Source organism: Cyclopterus lumpus, chromosome 3, assembly GCF_009769545.1.
Source record: "Cyclopterus lumpus isolate fCycLum1 chromosome 3, fCycLum1.pri, whole genome shotgun sequence".
In the NCBI taxonomy this organism is placed as follows: Eukaryota; Metazoa; Chordata; class Actinopteri; order Perciformes; family Cyclopteridae; genus Cyclopterus; species Cyclopterus lumpus.
The window spans coordinates 13,630,775-13,647,654 of NC_046968.1; the positions used below are offsets into that span (position 1 = coordinate 13,630,775).

At 40.8% G+C, this 16,880-nt stretch overlaps 1 protein-coding gene across 4 annotated transcripts in view; it reads right to left on the reverse strand.

The window, feature by feature from the left end:
* Positions 1–4,368: 4,368 nt before the first annotated feature.
* The window catches only part of dennd2b (DENN domain containing 2B), a 54,908-nt gene continuing 42,396 nt past the window's right edge, over positions 4,369–16,880 (reverse strand). For 2 of the 4 annotated variants that reach the window (XM_034557180.1, XM_034557187.1), the window contains exons 12-20: positions 15,731–15,808; positions 14,366–14,506; positions 14,105–14,253; positions 8,623–8,800; positions 7,562–7,603; positions 6,778–6,889; positions 6,204–6,443; positions 5,869–5,955; positions 4,369–5,273 (exon numbers count right to left, since the gene is read on the reverse strand). In XM_034557180.1, coding sequence (XP_034413071.1) covers positions 5,239–5,273; positions 5,869–5,955; positions 6,204–6,443; positions 6,778–6,889; positions 7,562–7,603; positions 8,623–8,800; positions 14,105–14,253; positions 14,366–14,506; positions 15,731–15,808 — 1,062 coding nt within the window. In that variant the 3' untranslated portion in view covers positions 4,369–5,238. The remainder of the gene's footprint in view (positions 5,274–5,868; positions 5,956–6,203; positions 6,444–6,777; positions 6,890–7,561; positions 7,604–8,622; positions 8,801–14,104; positions 14,254–14,365; positions 14,507–15,730; positions 15,809–16,880) is intronic. The other 2 variants (XM_034557173.1, XM_034557195.1) reach the window with 2 other exon arrangements.

Below are 16,880 nucleotides of genomic sequence, written 5' to 3' on the forward strand. Positions count from 1 at the left end.
AATTTGAAACACAATTAGTCTGTCGTATTTCACCCTGCCTCTTGTTCACTTAGGTCTGTAGCTTTTTCAAACTGTGCACTTTCTTTCTCTGAACCTTCACTGCATTTATCTTTTAAACTGAAACCTTCCGCCAACCCTCTCTCTCTGCCCTGTTAAGTGAAGCCGGCACTAGGTACGAATGCCATCTCAAGGGATGTCTCAATAATAGAAACCTGCACAGTGATCCCTCCCTTGAAAGCGCCCCCTATGTAACATCTATTAACACTGAAGTGATGAGATCACAGAGAAAGCAGGATTATCTTCAACAACTCTAAAGTTGTTACTTTATTTAACTATTTCCATCCTCATATAATTGACTTACTGTGCTGCAAAGAAATCCATCAACTGGAGAGTAAAAATCTTCACTTGCATCTTGTTTATTAAATTTAAATCAATTCTTAAGAAATGACAACAGAAAATAAGAAAAAAGTAGAAAAAGCCCACTGTAGGTGTTCTTCTTAGGAAAGCTTAGTTTAGCTGCTGCAACTTCACACAGAAACAAGATTGTAAAGAGATATTTGATCCATTATGTTGATCTTCTCATCATGGTGCTTGAACTGTTTCAGCTGATGGGATCTCACCATGAGCCTCAAGTCAAACAGTTAAAGAAGATGCACAGCAGTCACGCCATTATTCATATGCATATAGTTATCTCTTGTTTTAAAGCCCCCTCAAAAGCAACCCTCGTCTATAATACATGTTTAGCCGCTGTGGGACAGAGAAAGAATAACAAAGCGGACATATTATTGCTTTGTTAAGTGGTGGTTGTTGTTGTGGCTAACTGAAGTAAAAATGGCCTTTTACAAACGCAGAGAGATACAACTGTTGTGTGATGCTAGAGTGAAAAGATATACCAAAAAAAAGAGCCATAAAGCTGTACAGTTGACTAGATGTATTCACTTAAATCAATATCAATATAAACCTCCATTGATTGTATTGATTAATGCAGCTTTAAGTTAACCACTGCGCTTAATTAACAGTAATACATGTCAAATTGCAGGATCTAATGTTCAATTCAGTTTATTTTGTATAGCCCAATACAACACATTACAAATTTGCCTCAGAGGGCTTTACAATCTATACACATACGACATCCCTGTCCCAGGACCTCACATCGGATCAGGAAAAACTCCCCAAAAATAACCTTTCACAGGGAAAAAAGGGAAGAAACCTTCAGGAGAGCAACAGAGGAGGATCCCTCTCCCCGGATGGACAGATGCAATAGACGTCATGTGTACAGAATGAACAGCATTACAGAGTTACATAAACACATTACATGAATATGACAATGTATGAATGGACCTCCAATCCATGAAACAGAAGGAGGTACAGAGGAGGGGGGGCGGGGCGGGGCGATCGGCAGGGCCAACGCGGGAGGCCGGCTCACCAGGCATCAAATGTTGTACAAGAAAATGGAAAATGTGCAATCAAACCTCATTTTTATTTAAATCATATCTGCAAAATCTAAAATAATTCATTACAATTTGTTAGCCAGATTGCAATGTGCAATATTTATTAAAACAATACGGTGCAGTCGGCTTTATAGCACTGAGGACATGACATATTTGTTTTAATGACGTCGGGAGTAATTACATTCTCTCAATTATGGTGAGATTTGAAAGCTTATTCTCGTTTTTATTTTACAGTTTAAGCAAAGATAATACTATAAATGAAATCTAATTAAGGACTTGAAGCTGATTTTAGAAAATTAACGGAATATATACAGGTACATTCCTGAATAAAATAAGCGGGGATTCTCAAGCATTACATTAGTGGGTGAATTTGCACTGAGATAACTTTTGAGAAATATTCCTGAAATCGTTGACAGGTGAAGCCAGGCCTTAGCTGAGTGAAGTGCATTTTATCCATAGCATGAAATCACAAATGGTGACTCCAAATACCCTTAATTTAGAAATGGAAAGACTACCCCAAAACTTTACGAATAATTCAATCGGATTTGCCCCATAATGCCTCATACATTTCATACTGTATTTCCCTGTAGTACAATTAAATGGGAGCTTTAACTTGACTATAAACATTACAAAAATAAAAACTATAAATAAAAATAAAAACTACAGATGTTCGTCTGATTTGTAGCAACTATCTCACGTGTGATACTCTGTCACTCTAAAACAAGAAATCCCTGTTTGAATGTTACATTGAAATCATGGGGAAACCAGCATTAAGTGATGTTTTACTCCCTGAATATAACGCCGTGGGAACGTGGGATTTGTCTCACGGTACGTACACGTCTGGCTGTTCCATCTGTTCCTGAACGCGTCACCGTGACAGCACTTTAATAACGCGGCTCCGCTTCATCACGAGCAGCGTGTCAGTCAACCCGCAGAGAGGCTGTCCCCGCATCCTCAGCCTGCCTGCGCATTAGCGACATCACCTCCGGCGCATCGCCGAGCGTGATATTATTTTTTTTTAATAAAGTGCGCATGAGATTACGCCCCTGTCGCGGCATCATGGTGCAATCCACAACCAAAGCAAGAGGACGCGGCCGCGAACACAAAGCCAGCACGCGGGCAGTAGTTTGGTGGACGCGGCATCCACAAACTGTTGTCTGCGAAACAAATTAATTCCGCTCGTGAAGTGCGTAGCTCCTGCAGAGCATCGCGTCAGGTAAACACCAGGGTGAGCGCGTGCGAGGATGTCAGAGAGTCTGTCGAGCAACTCCCACTTCTGTCAGTCGTGTCGGTGCTGCTGCTGCGTGTCTGTTGGAAGTGCGAGAGTGTGTTTTATTTTTATTTTACCTTGACCCGCGCACCTCCGAGTGCAAGTCCCTCCATCGGATGTCGCTCTTCAGACCGGCTGAAATGTTGGAGACATCCAAGTCTCGCAGTTAATCGTGAGATTTTATATTCGTTCTCATGCAATACTTCTGACGTGTCTCAAAGCTGTAGCGTAACACTTGGTGAGCACACTGGATTATTGTTGCAGAGTTTGTAAGAATGGCATCGTGGAAACATCACTGCTGCTATGGGATGGAAGAAGTATTCACATCCGATCCTATTCACATATTATATGTAAAGTAACAGTACAACACGGTGAAAAGTATGCATTATCAGCAGTGGAATGCAACTGAGTACACTATTTAGACATCAGCTAATTCCATTGTACTCCTCTACATTTGTTTGACACGCATTCATTAGTATTTGTTAGTGATCACACAGAATAGTATTATGTTCTGTAATAATATAACCCTGTGTGAAAGACGCCAGTCTGCATAGTGAGTACCTATACTTTTAGAACATGTTGCTTATAGTATATAAGTATCATTTTGATTCAGGACCTTTTACTTGTAATATGATGTTTATAGAACATGTTAGTACTTCTTCCACTACCAATTAAAAACTGCCCATTAGAAATTGTAACTGAGTAATCATACCGAAGTATTATTTGCAGTATTGATGCAGCATAATGGTACCTATCTATTAGATTATTGCTGCATTAACATTAAAATCAGCATTTAAAAATGGAAGATCAGCTGACTATACTGTTTGGTAGTTTAAAGTATTCAAGTAAAGTACCTAAACATTGTTCTTCGGAGTAAATGTACTTAGTTACCTTCCATCACTGCGGCTCAAATTAGACATATACATAAACTAATGCTGACGCTTAACAAAGTCTTCATATATGAATGAAATAATTCATAATATCCATCATATTTCAATCTTGCTTTTGAACAAATGTGATAAAAAAACAAAAAGTCTATGAATTTTATAGAAATATCAAATCAAAGGATCAGTCTGGTGGAAGAAGAAAACCATTTTCCTTAGTTAAAGAACCAAATATAACATTAACAGCAGTTTACAGCAGTTAACAGCAATTTTAAATGTATTTAAGTATATCAAAGCATTAGTATTAACACATACTCTAGTAACAGCATCACTCTGAGTAAAAGTCCTCTTCAAAATGTTAAATCATTAAAGCATCAACCTGAATGAAGTCTTATGATGGCGCGTGTCCAGCCTCACCAGTAAATACACTATGTCTATGCTACGTCTATGTTTTTGTATGTAAACAAAATCCCCTTTTGAAATGTAGAAAAGGTGAAATGAATGTTTCACAAAAGAAAAATAAAGTACAACTACCTTGACATTTGACAGTGTAAGCTAAGAAAGGGATGTACAGCAGGTGTTCACTTTAACACTAAACAGAGAACTCAGTTATTTTGCATTAAATGTCACCCGTAATTGCTATAAAGGACACAAGCAGAGAAAAAGCAATATGGCGGCTGGAATCAACAGCAAGCGTCTCAGTCAGAGCTAATAACAGCACGTCAGTGACAGCCACCAGAGTGATGTGCAGAGACGTAATAAGGTTACCGGCAGCATGTGGTAGCTGGTGCTAGACTAACTGAGCCTTTTGGGATCCTACCAGCTTCTCCTAATGCATAGCTTTGGGGGAAGCTGTCATTGAGTTGTCGGATGTAAAAAGAGACACTTTTTATTTCATCTGGCAAACTGAATTACATAGTTCTGTGTTGTAAAAGTGATGTCTATGTGCTGTGGCGTTTGTTTTGTGAGTAATACGAGCTGTTGAGTACATCTGTTATGTTGTTATTGATAAGTGAACTTTTTGGCTGATATGCAAGTGTGTTTAAGAAAAATATGAACAAATCTATGCTGAGTCAAAATCATAGTTTAACCTTTAAGCAATAGTTACCAACACACATTATTAACATGTGTATTATTAGTAAACTTAATACTGGGCACTTTGAAGCATTTTAACATTTCTTTAATAAAAGATTGCAAAAGACTCTATGAAGAGTTACAATCATTTTCTTCATTGTCTTGATGCATGTACAGTTTTTGAATATGTTCTACACTCCTTAAACAGAGGACAACACTGTGGTGAAATAATGCAAAATGAAAACATATGAACTGTACATTTATGCCCATGTCAGGTGACATACACTCACACATCCTGATAACACTCTTCACAAGCACACCTGGACATCAGTGGTTACTCTACGGCTCGCTCGCTGTGAACCGTCCTACTATCGCTATCTCATAGGCTACTATAAACATACACTGAAGAGTGTCACAGCCAGCTCACAGTGAAATAATATGTACATGGTTGTTTTTTTAAAAAAGCGTAACAAAAAGGTGAGAATCATCACAATGCAGAGACTTGAGACATCAGGCCTTCAGTTTGTTGTATGACTGAAAACAGGAGGATGATTTCCCCTCAGTTCTTTTTGTGGAGAAACTTCATTTTACTTCCTGAAAACAGTAAAAACAATTCTATTAAAATATGTTAAATACATCAACATCTGAGAGGTTACATTTTATTCAGGTTATTAAACTGTATTTGGGGATTAAACCAAGCTGGGAATGCGTGAGGTTTGGTCTGATTGAAACACAAGGCATCCGTCTACAATCTAAGTAGAATCAGAATATCTGCCGATGGGGGGTTCCAGATACAAATATTTTAATATGCCCTCCAGACAGGTTTAAAGACATCAAACATACTCTGGATAAACACACAATGTCCTGCTTTCATGAAGTATTACAGGCCTTAAAGGCACATTTCAGGTCTCCCTTCAGCCTTCATCATTCTGCAGAGCGAAGCTCAAACATCCAAGTGAAGAAAAACACATGTGTAACCTTAATATGAACCTTTGACAGACTGTCCATGATTATTACATCATGTTCAACACGGATTAGTTCAAATCTGGACAGAGCAAATAAGTAGCAGCAATTAAAAGTTGGAAAACTGTGATCTAATCATGTAGCGTTTTCAACCGAGCTAAACAGGAAACACAAGAGCAGCCTGGTTTAAAGCGGTCTAGCCTTGTGTGTCTGCTGCGGGACTCACCAAGGCCTTTCAGAAACTTGTTGACTCCACTTTGCTCTGTGTCTGGCAGCTCCTCCAGATACTGATCCACCCTTTGCTCAAACAAACCTGCCAATGGGACAAAACAAGAGATAAAAAAAAAAAGAAAAAGAATGAAACATCTCATATTGCAGGAAGTTACAATTATTTTGTCTGCCAAGGAGCAGAGAACAATCATGCTGATGATAACTTTCAGCCACTAGAGATCAGTATTACTGCAGTGCGCTCTCCTGCACAGTTAGTATTATAGATAGCACAGGATAGAGAAATGTGTAAAGACATGGCCACAACTGACACTCAGGGAATGAACAGTCTACCTTTAGCCCGGGTCTTCCTCAGCTCCCGATCCTGAATGAACCCAGCGAACATCTGAGACTCCATGAAGACACCGAGGAAACGCCGGATGCTTTTCGATGCCACGGATTTCCGAAAGGCCTCTCTCTGGAAAATGCGCTCTCCACGCTCATTTTGAGTGATAAACAGGGAGTAATGGCCGATGGTCTCCAGGAAGAAGCGGATGAAGGCCTCTGACACCAGGCTGTTCAAGGAGTTATACTCTGTAGACACAAAGGAAAAGGGATTAATCTGAAATCTGAAACTGAAAAGGTAAAGTTTATTTTTCTTCTCACTATTGTAAAATTCATGGACGTTTCAATGTTGTTTTGCCACCATTTACTTACAGAACAATGAACCCTCTGAAGGACACTTAAAAAGTAAGCGTAACTTGGCACCAGTCAGCTTTAAACGTACCTCTCATCATCAGATGAGAGGTACGTTTCATCTCTAAGGTGAGCCTTAGGACTCACTGTGATGAGGAGTTTCACAGAAACGGGTGCTCTAATTAACAAGGACTCTGTCTTGGTAAGAAGTGGTGATTTGTCACTCATTCACCTTCATCTGACTCGCTGTCAGAGTCCTGACTGATGATGTCATTCCTCTGCTCCAGTGCTTGTTCAAGAGCCGCCTGAAGTTTCCGTGGCAACAGCGAGGCCTCGTCGTCCATCTATAAACAACCGAAAACACTGCAGTCAGTGATAAACAACGATGTTTGGAGAATACGTTTCAAAGGCTCAGACTTACAACAGAGAACCGCATGTTTTACAACCCTGTTTAAAGCGAGACCCTGTAACGTTTGAAAGAAGAGAAAACACAAGAGTTGAAGCGATGAGAAACAGAAAAGCCCTCTCAATCGACTCAAAACATGCAGGATTTCTGCGGCTTCAGCCTTACATGGTCGAATATGACCAGTAACTTACAATGGTTCATGTTTGCTAGCTTCAGTTACTGCCGTTAGATACTTATTGCTGCTGCGTAACATGCTATACTGAGACAGACAGTGTGCTGACTGTTTGCTAGTGTTTGTTACACAGCATTTTAACATGTCACAGATTGACATTTAAGTGGTTTAATCACAAAATAAATATGAGAATTTTACTTTTTTTTTTAAAAAGCTTGTGGGCAGATTACAATTGAACTTAAGGTGGTGTTGTCTTTTTTTTCCTGCATTTTGCCTTTACTACATGGAGGGATGAAATGCATGAAAGTTTCCTGAGGATATTGCAAAAATGACTCAAGAAATTAAGGGAAATTGGCATTATGTTGCCACAGTGGCCATTGTTTAGTAAAATGTATATAGTTTCACTTTAAATACAGTTTTTTCTTTTCATACACTAACCTGTCGAATGAATCGGTCAGTTCCCAGGTCGACCATTAAAGCCTGAAAAAAGGAAAGAAAAAGAGAATATCACGCTTTTTAATCTCCTACAAGAACTGCTTATTCCACCTGCAGTGGAAATGTACATTTTCTCTCCGGAAAATAGAATCTGTAAAATCAATAACCATCACCTTAAAAAAACAAAACCATTTCTTAAAGAGAATTCTTTAGAAGATATCTCATAAGTAAATCAGCCACAGGAAAAGTGACGTAAACAGACAGTAGATGTTGTTCACAGGTCTGTCTTTTCACACATATCATAGTGTAGCCAACACAACTTTAACCATTTCAGTAGCAAATCAGGTGCATACCTCATCCCTGTATGATAATTAAGGACACGTTCTTAAGTGGGCTTCTTCTACCAAACTATTTATTGTGAGCCAGAACGAGAAGGAGGCCAGAGATCTTTGGCTGGTGCTTCACTGGCACACTGGCTCTGCCCATACCAGAACTACTTAAGGTCACTTGCTATGGTCAGCAACACTTCATGTGGTTCTGAGTCACTGAAGTGGACAAACGAACAGGACACGGTCACCCACTCTGCAGATATCCTCAGCTCCAGAGAGCATTTCCAAGTCAACTCCATAAGGTGATAACATGTCAATGCTGTGTTTACAACTTGTTCCATTGCCCTCGAGTGGCAAAGAAACAGGGTCTCTGGTCTGAATGTCACCGTCTAAAATGTGACCACATTTTTGAATCCTTTCCTCTGGTTGGAAGTTACCTGGCTGGTTCCCTGATATAATAAGACTAGAGGTAGAGGAGATCAAGCAAATCCAGCAACAGTCGGACAATATGTAATGGAGTTGCTCTGAATCTGTATTGTTGTAATGTATCAGCCCATACAATAATATCCACTATTCCAAGAAATAGGCTTCAATCAGAGAACAGAGAGACAGAGACAGAACATCAATCAGGGACATCTGAAGAATTTAGGAGACATTGGTCTGAAATGTACCAGTCTGGGAAAGAAACTGCCTGGAGGTAGATAGGCAGAGAAAATGCAGATAGGGTGCACTCACCTCTTCCACAGGCAACTCCTTGAGCTTGGGCAAAGAGCTGGACAGCAGCCCCACCAGGAAGGGAGTGGGACAGCAAACAATATCCAACATAGACCCCGGCAGCACGGGGATGAAGGTGTGTTGCCAGGAGAACGGGTAGAGCAGCGCCACCACTGCATGCATGCAGCTGGAAAGGGTACTGATGATGGGAGACAAAAAAATAAAAGGCACACACCATCAATCACCTTCACACAATAACAACGCCCTGCGGAGGCCACACCAGTTTAAACTGAACACGGTCGAAATGGAGCAGATGTTTCACAAGATAATGAAAAAAGACTTTTCCAGACCGAAAGGGAGTGGTGGTTTATATGGTAACAACATTTCCCTAAAAATACTGCCTACTGAGGTCATGAACTTCTATAGTTCATGACCTCAATGTTCAAATCACTGAACTACAAGAGCACAAATAGTGTATTTCCAACACTAATCTCTCTGGTTAAATGACTTGATCCTCTTTTCCTTGAAACAGTTACTTTTATGAGAAGAAACAGCACAGTTTATGTACTTTGAAACTTTGTTCTTCCCGCAGCTCATCCGAAGGACAGAAGAATCCATCTTTCTCAAAGTCTTTACACTTTGACAAAGATTTATCTCAAAGACTTCCCATTACAACCATTTCTGGACAACTTACTGCATTTATCTATTGTACTCCTCCCTCTCAGAGTTTCACACCATCTACTACAAACCACAATGAAGAATGGTGAGCCCAATAAAATGCATTACTGTGACATTACTATACTGTCTGCAGGGCTGCCGTGACTCTGACATGTTGCTATATTTAGGCTGGAAGCTTGATGACGCAATACCAAAAAGCGCCACTTCGGTTTAACTCCGACAGCTGTGGTTTAAAATGGAGATCACAAATAGCAGCCCGTCTTTCTCACGATCCGTCGCTTGTTGACAGTGGCTGACCCTCCTCTCCTCTGTCCTCTACATACTGTCCAGTCCATATGTACACAAAGGGAGTGAAAATAAACTGTGGGTCCAATCACACACACACACACACACACACACACACACACACACAATGGAGCACTAAATCAGTATGGATCAAGAACAAGACCAGGGATCAAACGTGGTATGCACACACACCCCACTTGAGATATATACACTTTTAATGAGGACGGTTTTCCGTGTTTGCTGTCATCAACAGCAGACAGAACATCCAAGTAAACAGAAGTTACTCCCTTTTGAGTGACCTCGTTCACACTGAGTTTCAGCCTACAGAGAACACACAGAAAACAGAGTACCCTAATCAATGTGCGGAGATAAATGACAAAACTCCCACAAACGTTTCCACTCCAATCATTCAGGCTACATGTTTGCCAAATGCCTGTTAAGCTTAACTTCCGTTTAGTCAAATTGCCAAGATTAAAATGTGTTGTCTTGACTAAATAGAATTACACTAACAAAAACCCAAAGGCTACAGTAACCACGGCGTTCAGTATTTTTAGGCCTTTTCCAGATCACTCATACCATTACAGCACTTGCAGCTTTACTTTAGCCGTCTGATTTCCATTTTTTCTGAGGAGGCTTTGATAATTCAGATCCTGTCTCCTGGGTTTGACGAGTTCCAACAGGGAGTGATGGGGCACAGATCTCTGAAAACCTTCGCCACAAGCTACACGCGGCCATACACACCACTGATACCAAATGGATCAATTACACTCATTCCCCAACCACACACTCTCTAGGGAGAAGATGTACATGCAACACTCTGCACTACCACTCAACTCTGGAAAGAGAGAGGGACATTCAGACCAAAACGAACACACATGGGTCGTAACCAAAGGAGAACATTTTCTCTGGTGTCCTTGTCCACCAACAGGTGAGAATAATGTTTGCAATGTGGTGGTGTCAGATTAGAGTATGTTGTAGGGTGGCTAGCCATGCAGGAAGAGTGACTCTCAGGGTGGAAATGTAGGTCTGTCAGTTGGTTAGCATGCTGATGTTAGCATTTAGCTCAAAGCACCACTATGCCTACAGCCACACATATACTAACTACGAAAAAGTAATTCCCTGTCTGCCTTGTATGGCATTTGTGTTCCCCTTCAGGGTACAAACATGTTTGAAAGAGCATAGCTGAGTTTGACTTAAGGCCAGAAATCAAAGACTAATGGGATTATTTTTGATTTGATTACACACTTAAAAGTCATATGAATTGATGATTCCAGTCTCAGGAAAAGAGAGAAGAACCAGTTCCTCAGAGGTGAGGTCTGTGCAGAGCTGTTGTGTGTTGAGGTTTGGGAGCTAATCTTGACATATTAGCTCTCATAGGTCTGCCAGGCCTGGTTTAGTGTGTATGAGGCTGAACTGGCAGATACTCCAGGAAACAGGGGATCCAGAGACTTAGTCTGTGAAGCCCAGAGGAGGAGGAAAAATGTCAGTGTCCGAGACTGAAGGAGAGAGGGAGAAAGTCAAAAGCCTGTATCACCACATGCTTCACGGCCCTTCTAAAGCACTGCACTGTGTCTGCCAGTTCTGGCATGGCTACGACTGATTCCATAGACAGAGGACAAAAGGAACTAGACTGAACCACAGCTGTTCGGTAAAGCTCCACAAAACCATTCTTCAATGTTAAAGCTCTTCCCAAGCTCAAAGTAACACCAAGAAAATCCTATAAAGAAGCAGCAGGGGTATAGACCTATATGATTCCTATGACAAGCTGCACAGGGTGTATTTTTATCCGCTAGCAGAATGTTCTCTGCTCCCTTAGTCCCCAAATGGTTTTCCCTCACTTCCTGTCTTAAAGGATCTCCAGCCACCGGCTCTCGGTCTCGGCTCTCCAGCTCCACAGAAGGCAACAGTAATTTTACAATGAGAAATGGCCTCCCGGTGGGAAACTTTATACATGTTCTTATTTAAAGTTTGTTCGGCTCTGTCTAGATTGCAGATGAATGTGTGCAGGTGTTTGTGTATATGAGTGTCTACGTGTGTATGTGAGCATCTACGTGTGGGTGTAAACACACAATGAGAACGTCATTGATGTAAAAATCAGCTGGTGTTTCTTGACTCTTTGAAAAACAGACACATTTCACATGTTTACAGTGTGTGGATTTCACTCTACCTTAGAGTTGAATACCATGTGGGAAACCAGTTAAGTTGTTAAAAGCGGTTTTGGATGTGTGCCAGTACTGCAGAGCGTGTTACAGAAAGTGGTTGAGAATAATTGAGGACTAAATTAAACAAGTATATTGCCTACTCGTTGATTAGAAAAATGCCGGCAGCAGTGGCAATCATTCTACTTGTCTGAGGATTGTAGAGACCATTGATCATAATACCGCAGCTGCAAAACATGTTGGTGATCTCCAGACCTCCAACTCACTTTCAGAATGCTGTATTATTCCAAAAATTAAAAAAAGGACACCACAATCTCAATATGGCCTTCCAAGGATGGTTCAGTGCACTATCGATCATGCAGTCAAAGACTGATTCTGAGCTATTGACACAGATGGGGAACAAAATGAACAGATACCCACTGCAACAGGACATATTTGCAATGAAATATTTCATACTTAAGATTTGAGTGTCTGATAAGAATAATGCAGCAAAGTAGATGGGTTTCAATCACTTTAACAATGGAGTCCTATCTGGGAAAGTCATTTAAATCCAATACTTTTATTGTAGAAATATTTCACTGGCATGCCAAGAGATAAATCCAGACATGCACATACAATTTGGTAACTGTCCTCAACTCTAGCCTGAAGACCTTACATAAGTCTGCAGCACTGACACAACTTTAGCATCTGCAGATCAATCAAGTTACGCAATTACAGAGTGACGTAGCTGATAGGCATCCAACTTGTTATTAAAAGCATTCGATGGAAAATGATTTGTCTGTGCAGACTTTCATTCCGAGTCGACAAAATCTGGAAAAAAACAACAAAAGGTTTTCGGTGTAATGTTACAGGAGTTGAGGGAACGTTACAGACCAAAGGAACGATGGATAGAACCCACAGAAAGCTGTTGCCAAACATGGCTTTTCCTCTCGCCTCCTGCTTGTAGAGGATGTACATTTCAAGGGAAAGAAACATACATCATGTTCTGCTGGCGAGCTATTTTGGGAATGGATTATATACCGGAGCCCCAGAGGGAGCGACCCTTTATCATCTAAGTCATTAATGGTGCAGAGAAGCCCTGTCAGTTTTCAAAAGAAACTCTGCATGTATGCATGCATGCTTGGACATTCAAATCCACAGCCACAAACACACAGTATATGAAGTAGGCATGACTGCATATTCACGACAATTATAAAAGACATTATAATACTTATATTTGTTTATTTAATTTAGTGTGTGAGCATGCTAACATTTGCTAATTAGCACTAAACAAAAATGTACAGCTTTGGCTGGTGGGAGTGTCCATAGTTTGCCAGGTATTTGCTTATAAATTGAAATTCGGACCCGATGATGGTGCTCGAGAAAAGTTAAGAAATCGCCAAAGTTAATACAATTCATCCTGAGAGGATCCTGTGTGCCATTTTTCATGACAATTTATCCAATACTGGAATTAATTCATAACCATAAATGTCAACCTCATAGTACTGAAGAAAAGTCAGGGGATCACCAAAGTCAAAGGATTCATCATCTGGAAACCTTGAATGAATGCACTTTGTTCCAAATGCAAAAGTTTCACTATGAAGTGAGCGGCGTACTATATTGCTGTATCGTGTTTTTTTTAAATAGTTATTACAACCCTCTGGAATTCTTTTTATCTCTTTAGGTACACAGATATTGAATTGCATCCTGAACGATTGTCATACAAGATATCACAAAATCACAGAAATGCTTGATGTCATCACTTCTGGTAATGAGCAACTTAAACTGATTTTCTCCGGGGACACAGAAAGTGCCGTAGCTCATACGTATGGCGTGAACGTGGCATCATAAGTCAAACGGTGACAGTCCAGCCACAGATCACAGAGAGCAGAGTCGCGCACACAGGAAGTGCATTCCTTCTCCTCACAGTCACTGCCCCCACTGATGTTTGTTTAAACTGGGCTTTGATACTTAGAGAGATTACTTCTCCACTCAATTCTTCTCCCACTCCACCCTCGCTTGCAATGCTCTAAAAGTACCCATCTCTTCTATGTAACGAGAGGACAGATTGGGACACCGAGTCCTAAGAGACTCATTGCATCTTATTAGCCCCACCCTCTTTTCCTCTGGCAGTGACTCGTTGTGTGACCCACTTTACTTCTGGTATCCTAACTGGCTGACGATCGGTTTGATGTCAGGCAACGGGTCAGTCAAACACACAATGAACTGTTCAGCCCAAGCTGACAAAACATGTGTAGACAAGTTATTGTAATTCTGTCGTCATCGTCAGGCCAGATTAGTCCAAATGGACACTATATTTGGGTAAGCTTTCTTTCATTTAAATATTGTCAAGGAGATGATAGGTTCAGCGCAGAGGGACTAAGACAAGCTCGGAGCCTCACCTGAGTTTATCAGCCACAAAGATGACTCGACGCTCCAGCAGCAGCGAGGCGAAGACTCGTATCACCTGCCGTACACTGAGGCAACTGAAGAGACTATCAAAGTCCACGTGCTCCAGTCTGGAGTCTGTGGGCCGCCTCAGCTCGATGACCTGAATGACCACAAAATATGTGACATTTAAGTTATCACACTTTGTGAATCTAATTAACTAAGAATATTTCACACAACTGCATAATGAAAGTAGTGAAAGTAGTAGCTCTGACCTCATTTCCTGCACCGGGCAGAAAGGTCTTTACTTTGATAATTTTCCCTGGTGCAGGGAAGGGGGACTCCATCAAACTCCTCATGAAGGGGTAGACCAGGGCTGCTGAGACGCCTCGCCGTCGTTCCACCTCATCCAGGATCTGAACACGGGAACACAAAGCACAGTTTCCTCAACATATTGCTACTAGTTTCATCAATACACACACTGGGAATCTGTTAATATGAAAGGAGCCCTTTATCCGTATTGAATGAGCAGCCAAGCATGGCAAAAAAAGTGCATAGTCATAAAGAGTATTGACCATGGCAACAATTAATGGAAACGTATTGTTATGTGTTTGAGCACTAGCAATTGTCTGGAACTCAGTATTCATTTTCTGCTGTGAATTTATTTCCATGTCTGTGTGATGGAAATGTCCACCCTGTATGCCTGTTTAGGTCCAAGCTGCCTGCTGTCTGGAAACTTGATTGGACAATCAATGTCTTATCAAGGTCACATGGTATCACCACTATTGTCTTCTTCATCTCTCTGTCTGTCTGTCTGTCTGTCTGTCTGTCTGTCTGTCTGTCTGTCTGTCTGTCTGATATCAGAGAGAGTTGTGTGTGTGAAAGAGAGACAAACACTGGTCCTCTTTCCCATTTATCACGACAACACTAAGATTCCTTTCATTTCAGTCTCAGGTTTGCTGCTGCACCGTTCTCGTATCTGTTGAATGCCCTAAAATATCACATGATGTTGCTGGTAAACACTTTAATTTGTTCACAGATTAAATGCTACATTTCATCTACTTTGAAGAGTTATCTGCCTAACTCAACTACTGGTCAACAGCTTTCAGATGTGTCATGTTTGCCAGGCCTCCGTATAGCCTTTAATCACAGCCTAGGTATGATTATTATCAAACAACGAAAACATGGGATGTTTGCACTCTGTCTTTGAAATATACCATGGTATTTTATTTTCATGTTATATAGCCTCCACTTTGTTTCAACAGTCTGGACCTACTCACTTTGAATTAATAAGTAATCAGATAAGCCTGGAAAAGTCAACCAGAGTGACAGCTCTGCTCTGTGTTAGCACCACTGAGACAAAAGTGAAGGAAACAATTACTCTGGGAAATCAGGAAGTAAAAAAAAAAGAAAGACTGAAACAAGGTTTACCAATGAACAGGCGCTCAGCAGAAGGTCTGCTGAAAGTCATTTATTTCAGCTGTGAGATGGATTAACCACAGTTACAACACCACACACACAGGCAGCGTACTGCAGCTAGTGTGTGTGTGTGTGTGTGTGTGTGTGTGTGTGTGTGTGTGTGTGTGTGTGTGTGTGTGTGTGTGTGTGTGTGTCACATGCACAGGAAACGATGAACTCACCGTGGAGAACAAGTCAAAACAGCCCAGTCTGCTGATGACACAGTAAACCTCTGGAAGGCGAGATCCTTTCCCAGTCGGCTGCAAGAGAAGAAATCATTGAACACTGGTGATAATATACTTGATGAAGAGACACAATAACAGACGTTCTGTAAACTGTCCACAAACACATTTAAAGGGGCAGTCCACTTGCAAGACTTAACTTTTCTCAATATTTCCATGATAATATCATAAGTTGTTTAAAGACTGCAGCTGAAGTCTTTAAATCTGGGCTGTGATCTGAGGTGAAAGTCTTTTATGTGGATAGCAACTTCCTAAACACAGGTGGTTTATCTGCTTCTGCTGATCATATCTACCTTCCTCTGTACACTCACAGACTATTATGTGCTTCGAGACTACAGACACTCAAACACACAGACACAAATGAACACAAGCACTCAACAACCGCCAATCCACTTGTCCATATTAGGTATACAATTTTCTCTTCGTTTCTCCTCCGCTTTTCCAAATGGCTGATTAAACCAACTATGTGGAGCTTGATTCAAGTCCTCAGGAATGCTCGCTTACTGCCAACGGCTGGTCAGACAGCAGGGAAGAAACAACGTTACTGGAGGAGAGCAGCTCACCTCTTCTTCTAGCTTCATTAAGATCTGCTTCCATCAAGATGAATCTCAGATCAACAGAGCAGATCCAGTTTTAAAAACATTTTTGTCTGGACAAACTATTCACAAAAGGTCTGTCTCTCTTCCAGCACGCACACACACACACACACACACACCGAAATAAAGACACTCCCAGCTAACTTATGAAAACATACACACTGACGTACTGTAAACATACTCAGAAATACCAAACAGCAAACAAAATCACCACCACATTCACAGCATCCCAGTCATACCCTGTACATGGGAAGCCTAACAGAAAAAAAACATCAAAGTGCTCTGCGGCCTCATTATAAAGAAGAAATGCTCCACAATGACAAAGTTAGGAGGTTTCATGGTTTGTCTTTGTATTGCCTCTCCGGAGAAACTCTCATTAAATTCAATCCCAGCTAGGTTTTTATCACATATTATTATATTTCTATGCACTTTATGTCTATAACTGAATCTTTTCACTTATAATAGTAAAAGTTAAATAGTACAGCAGCTATACT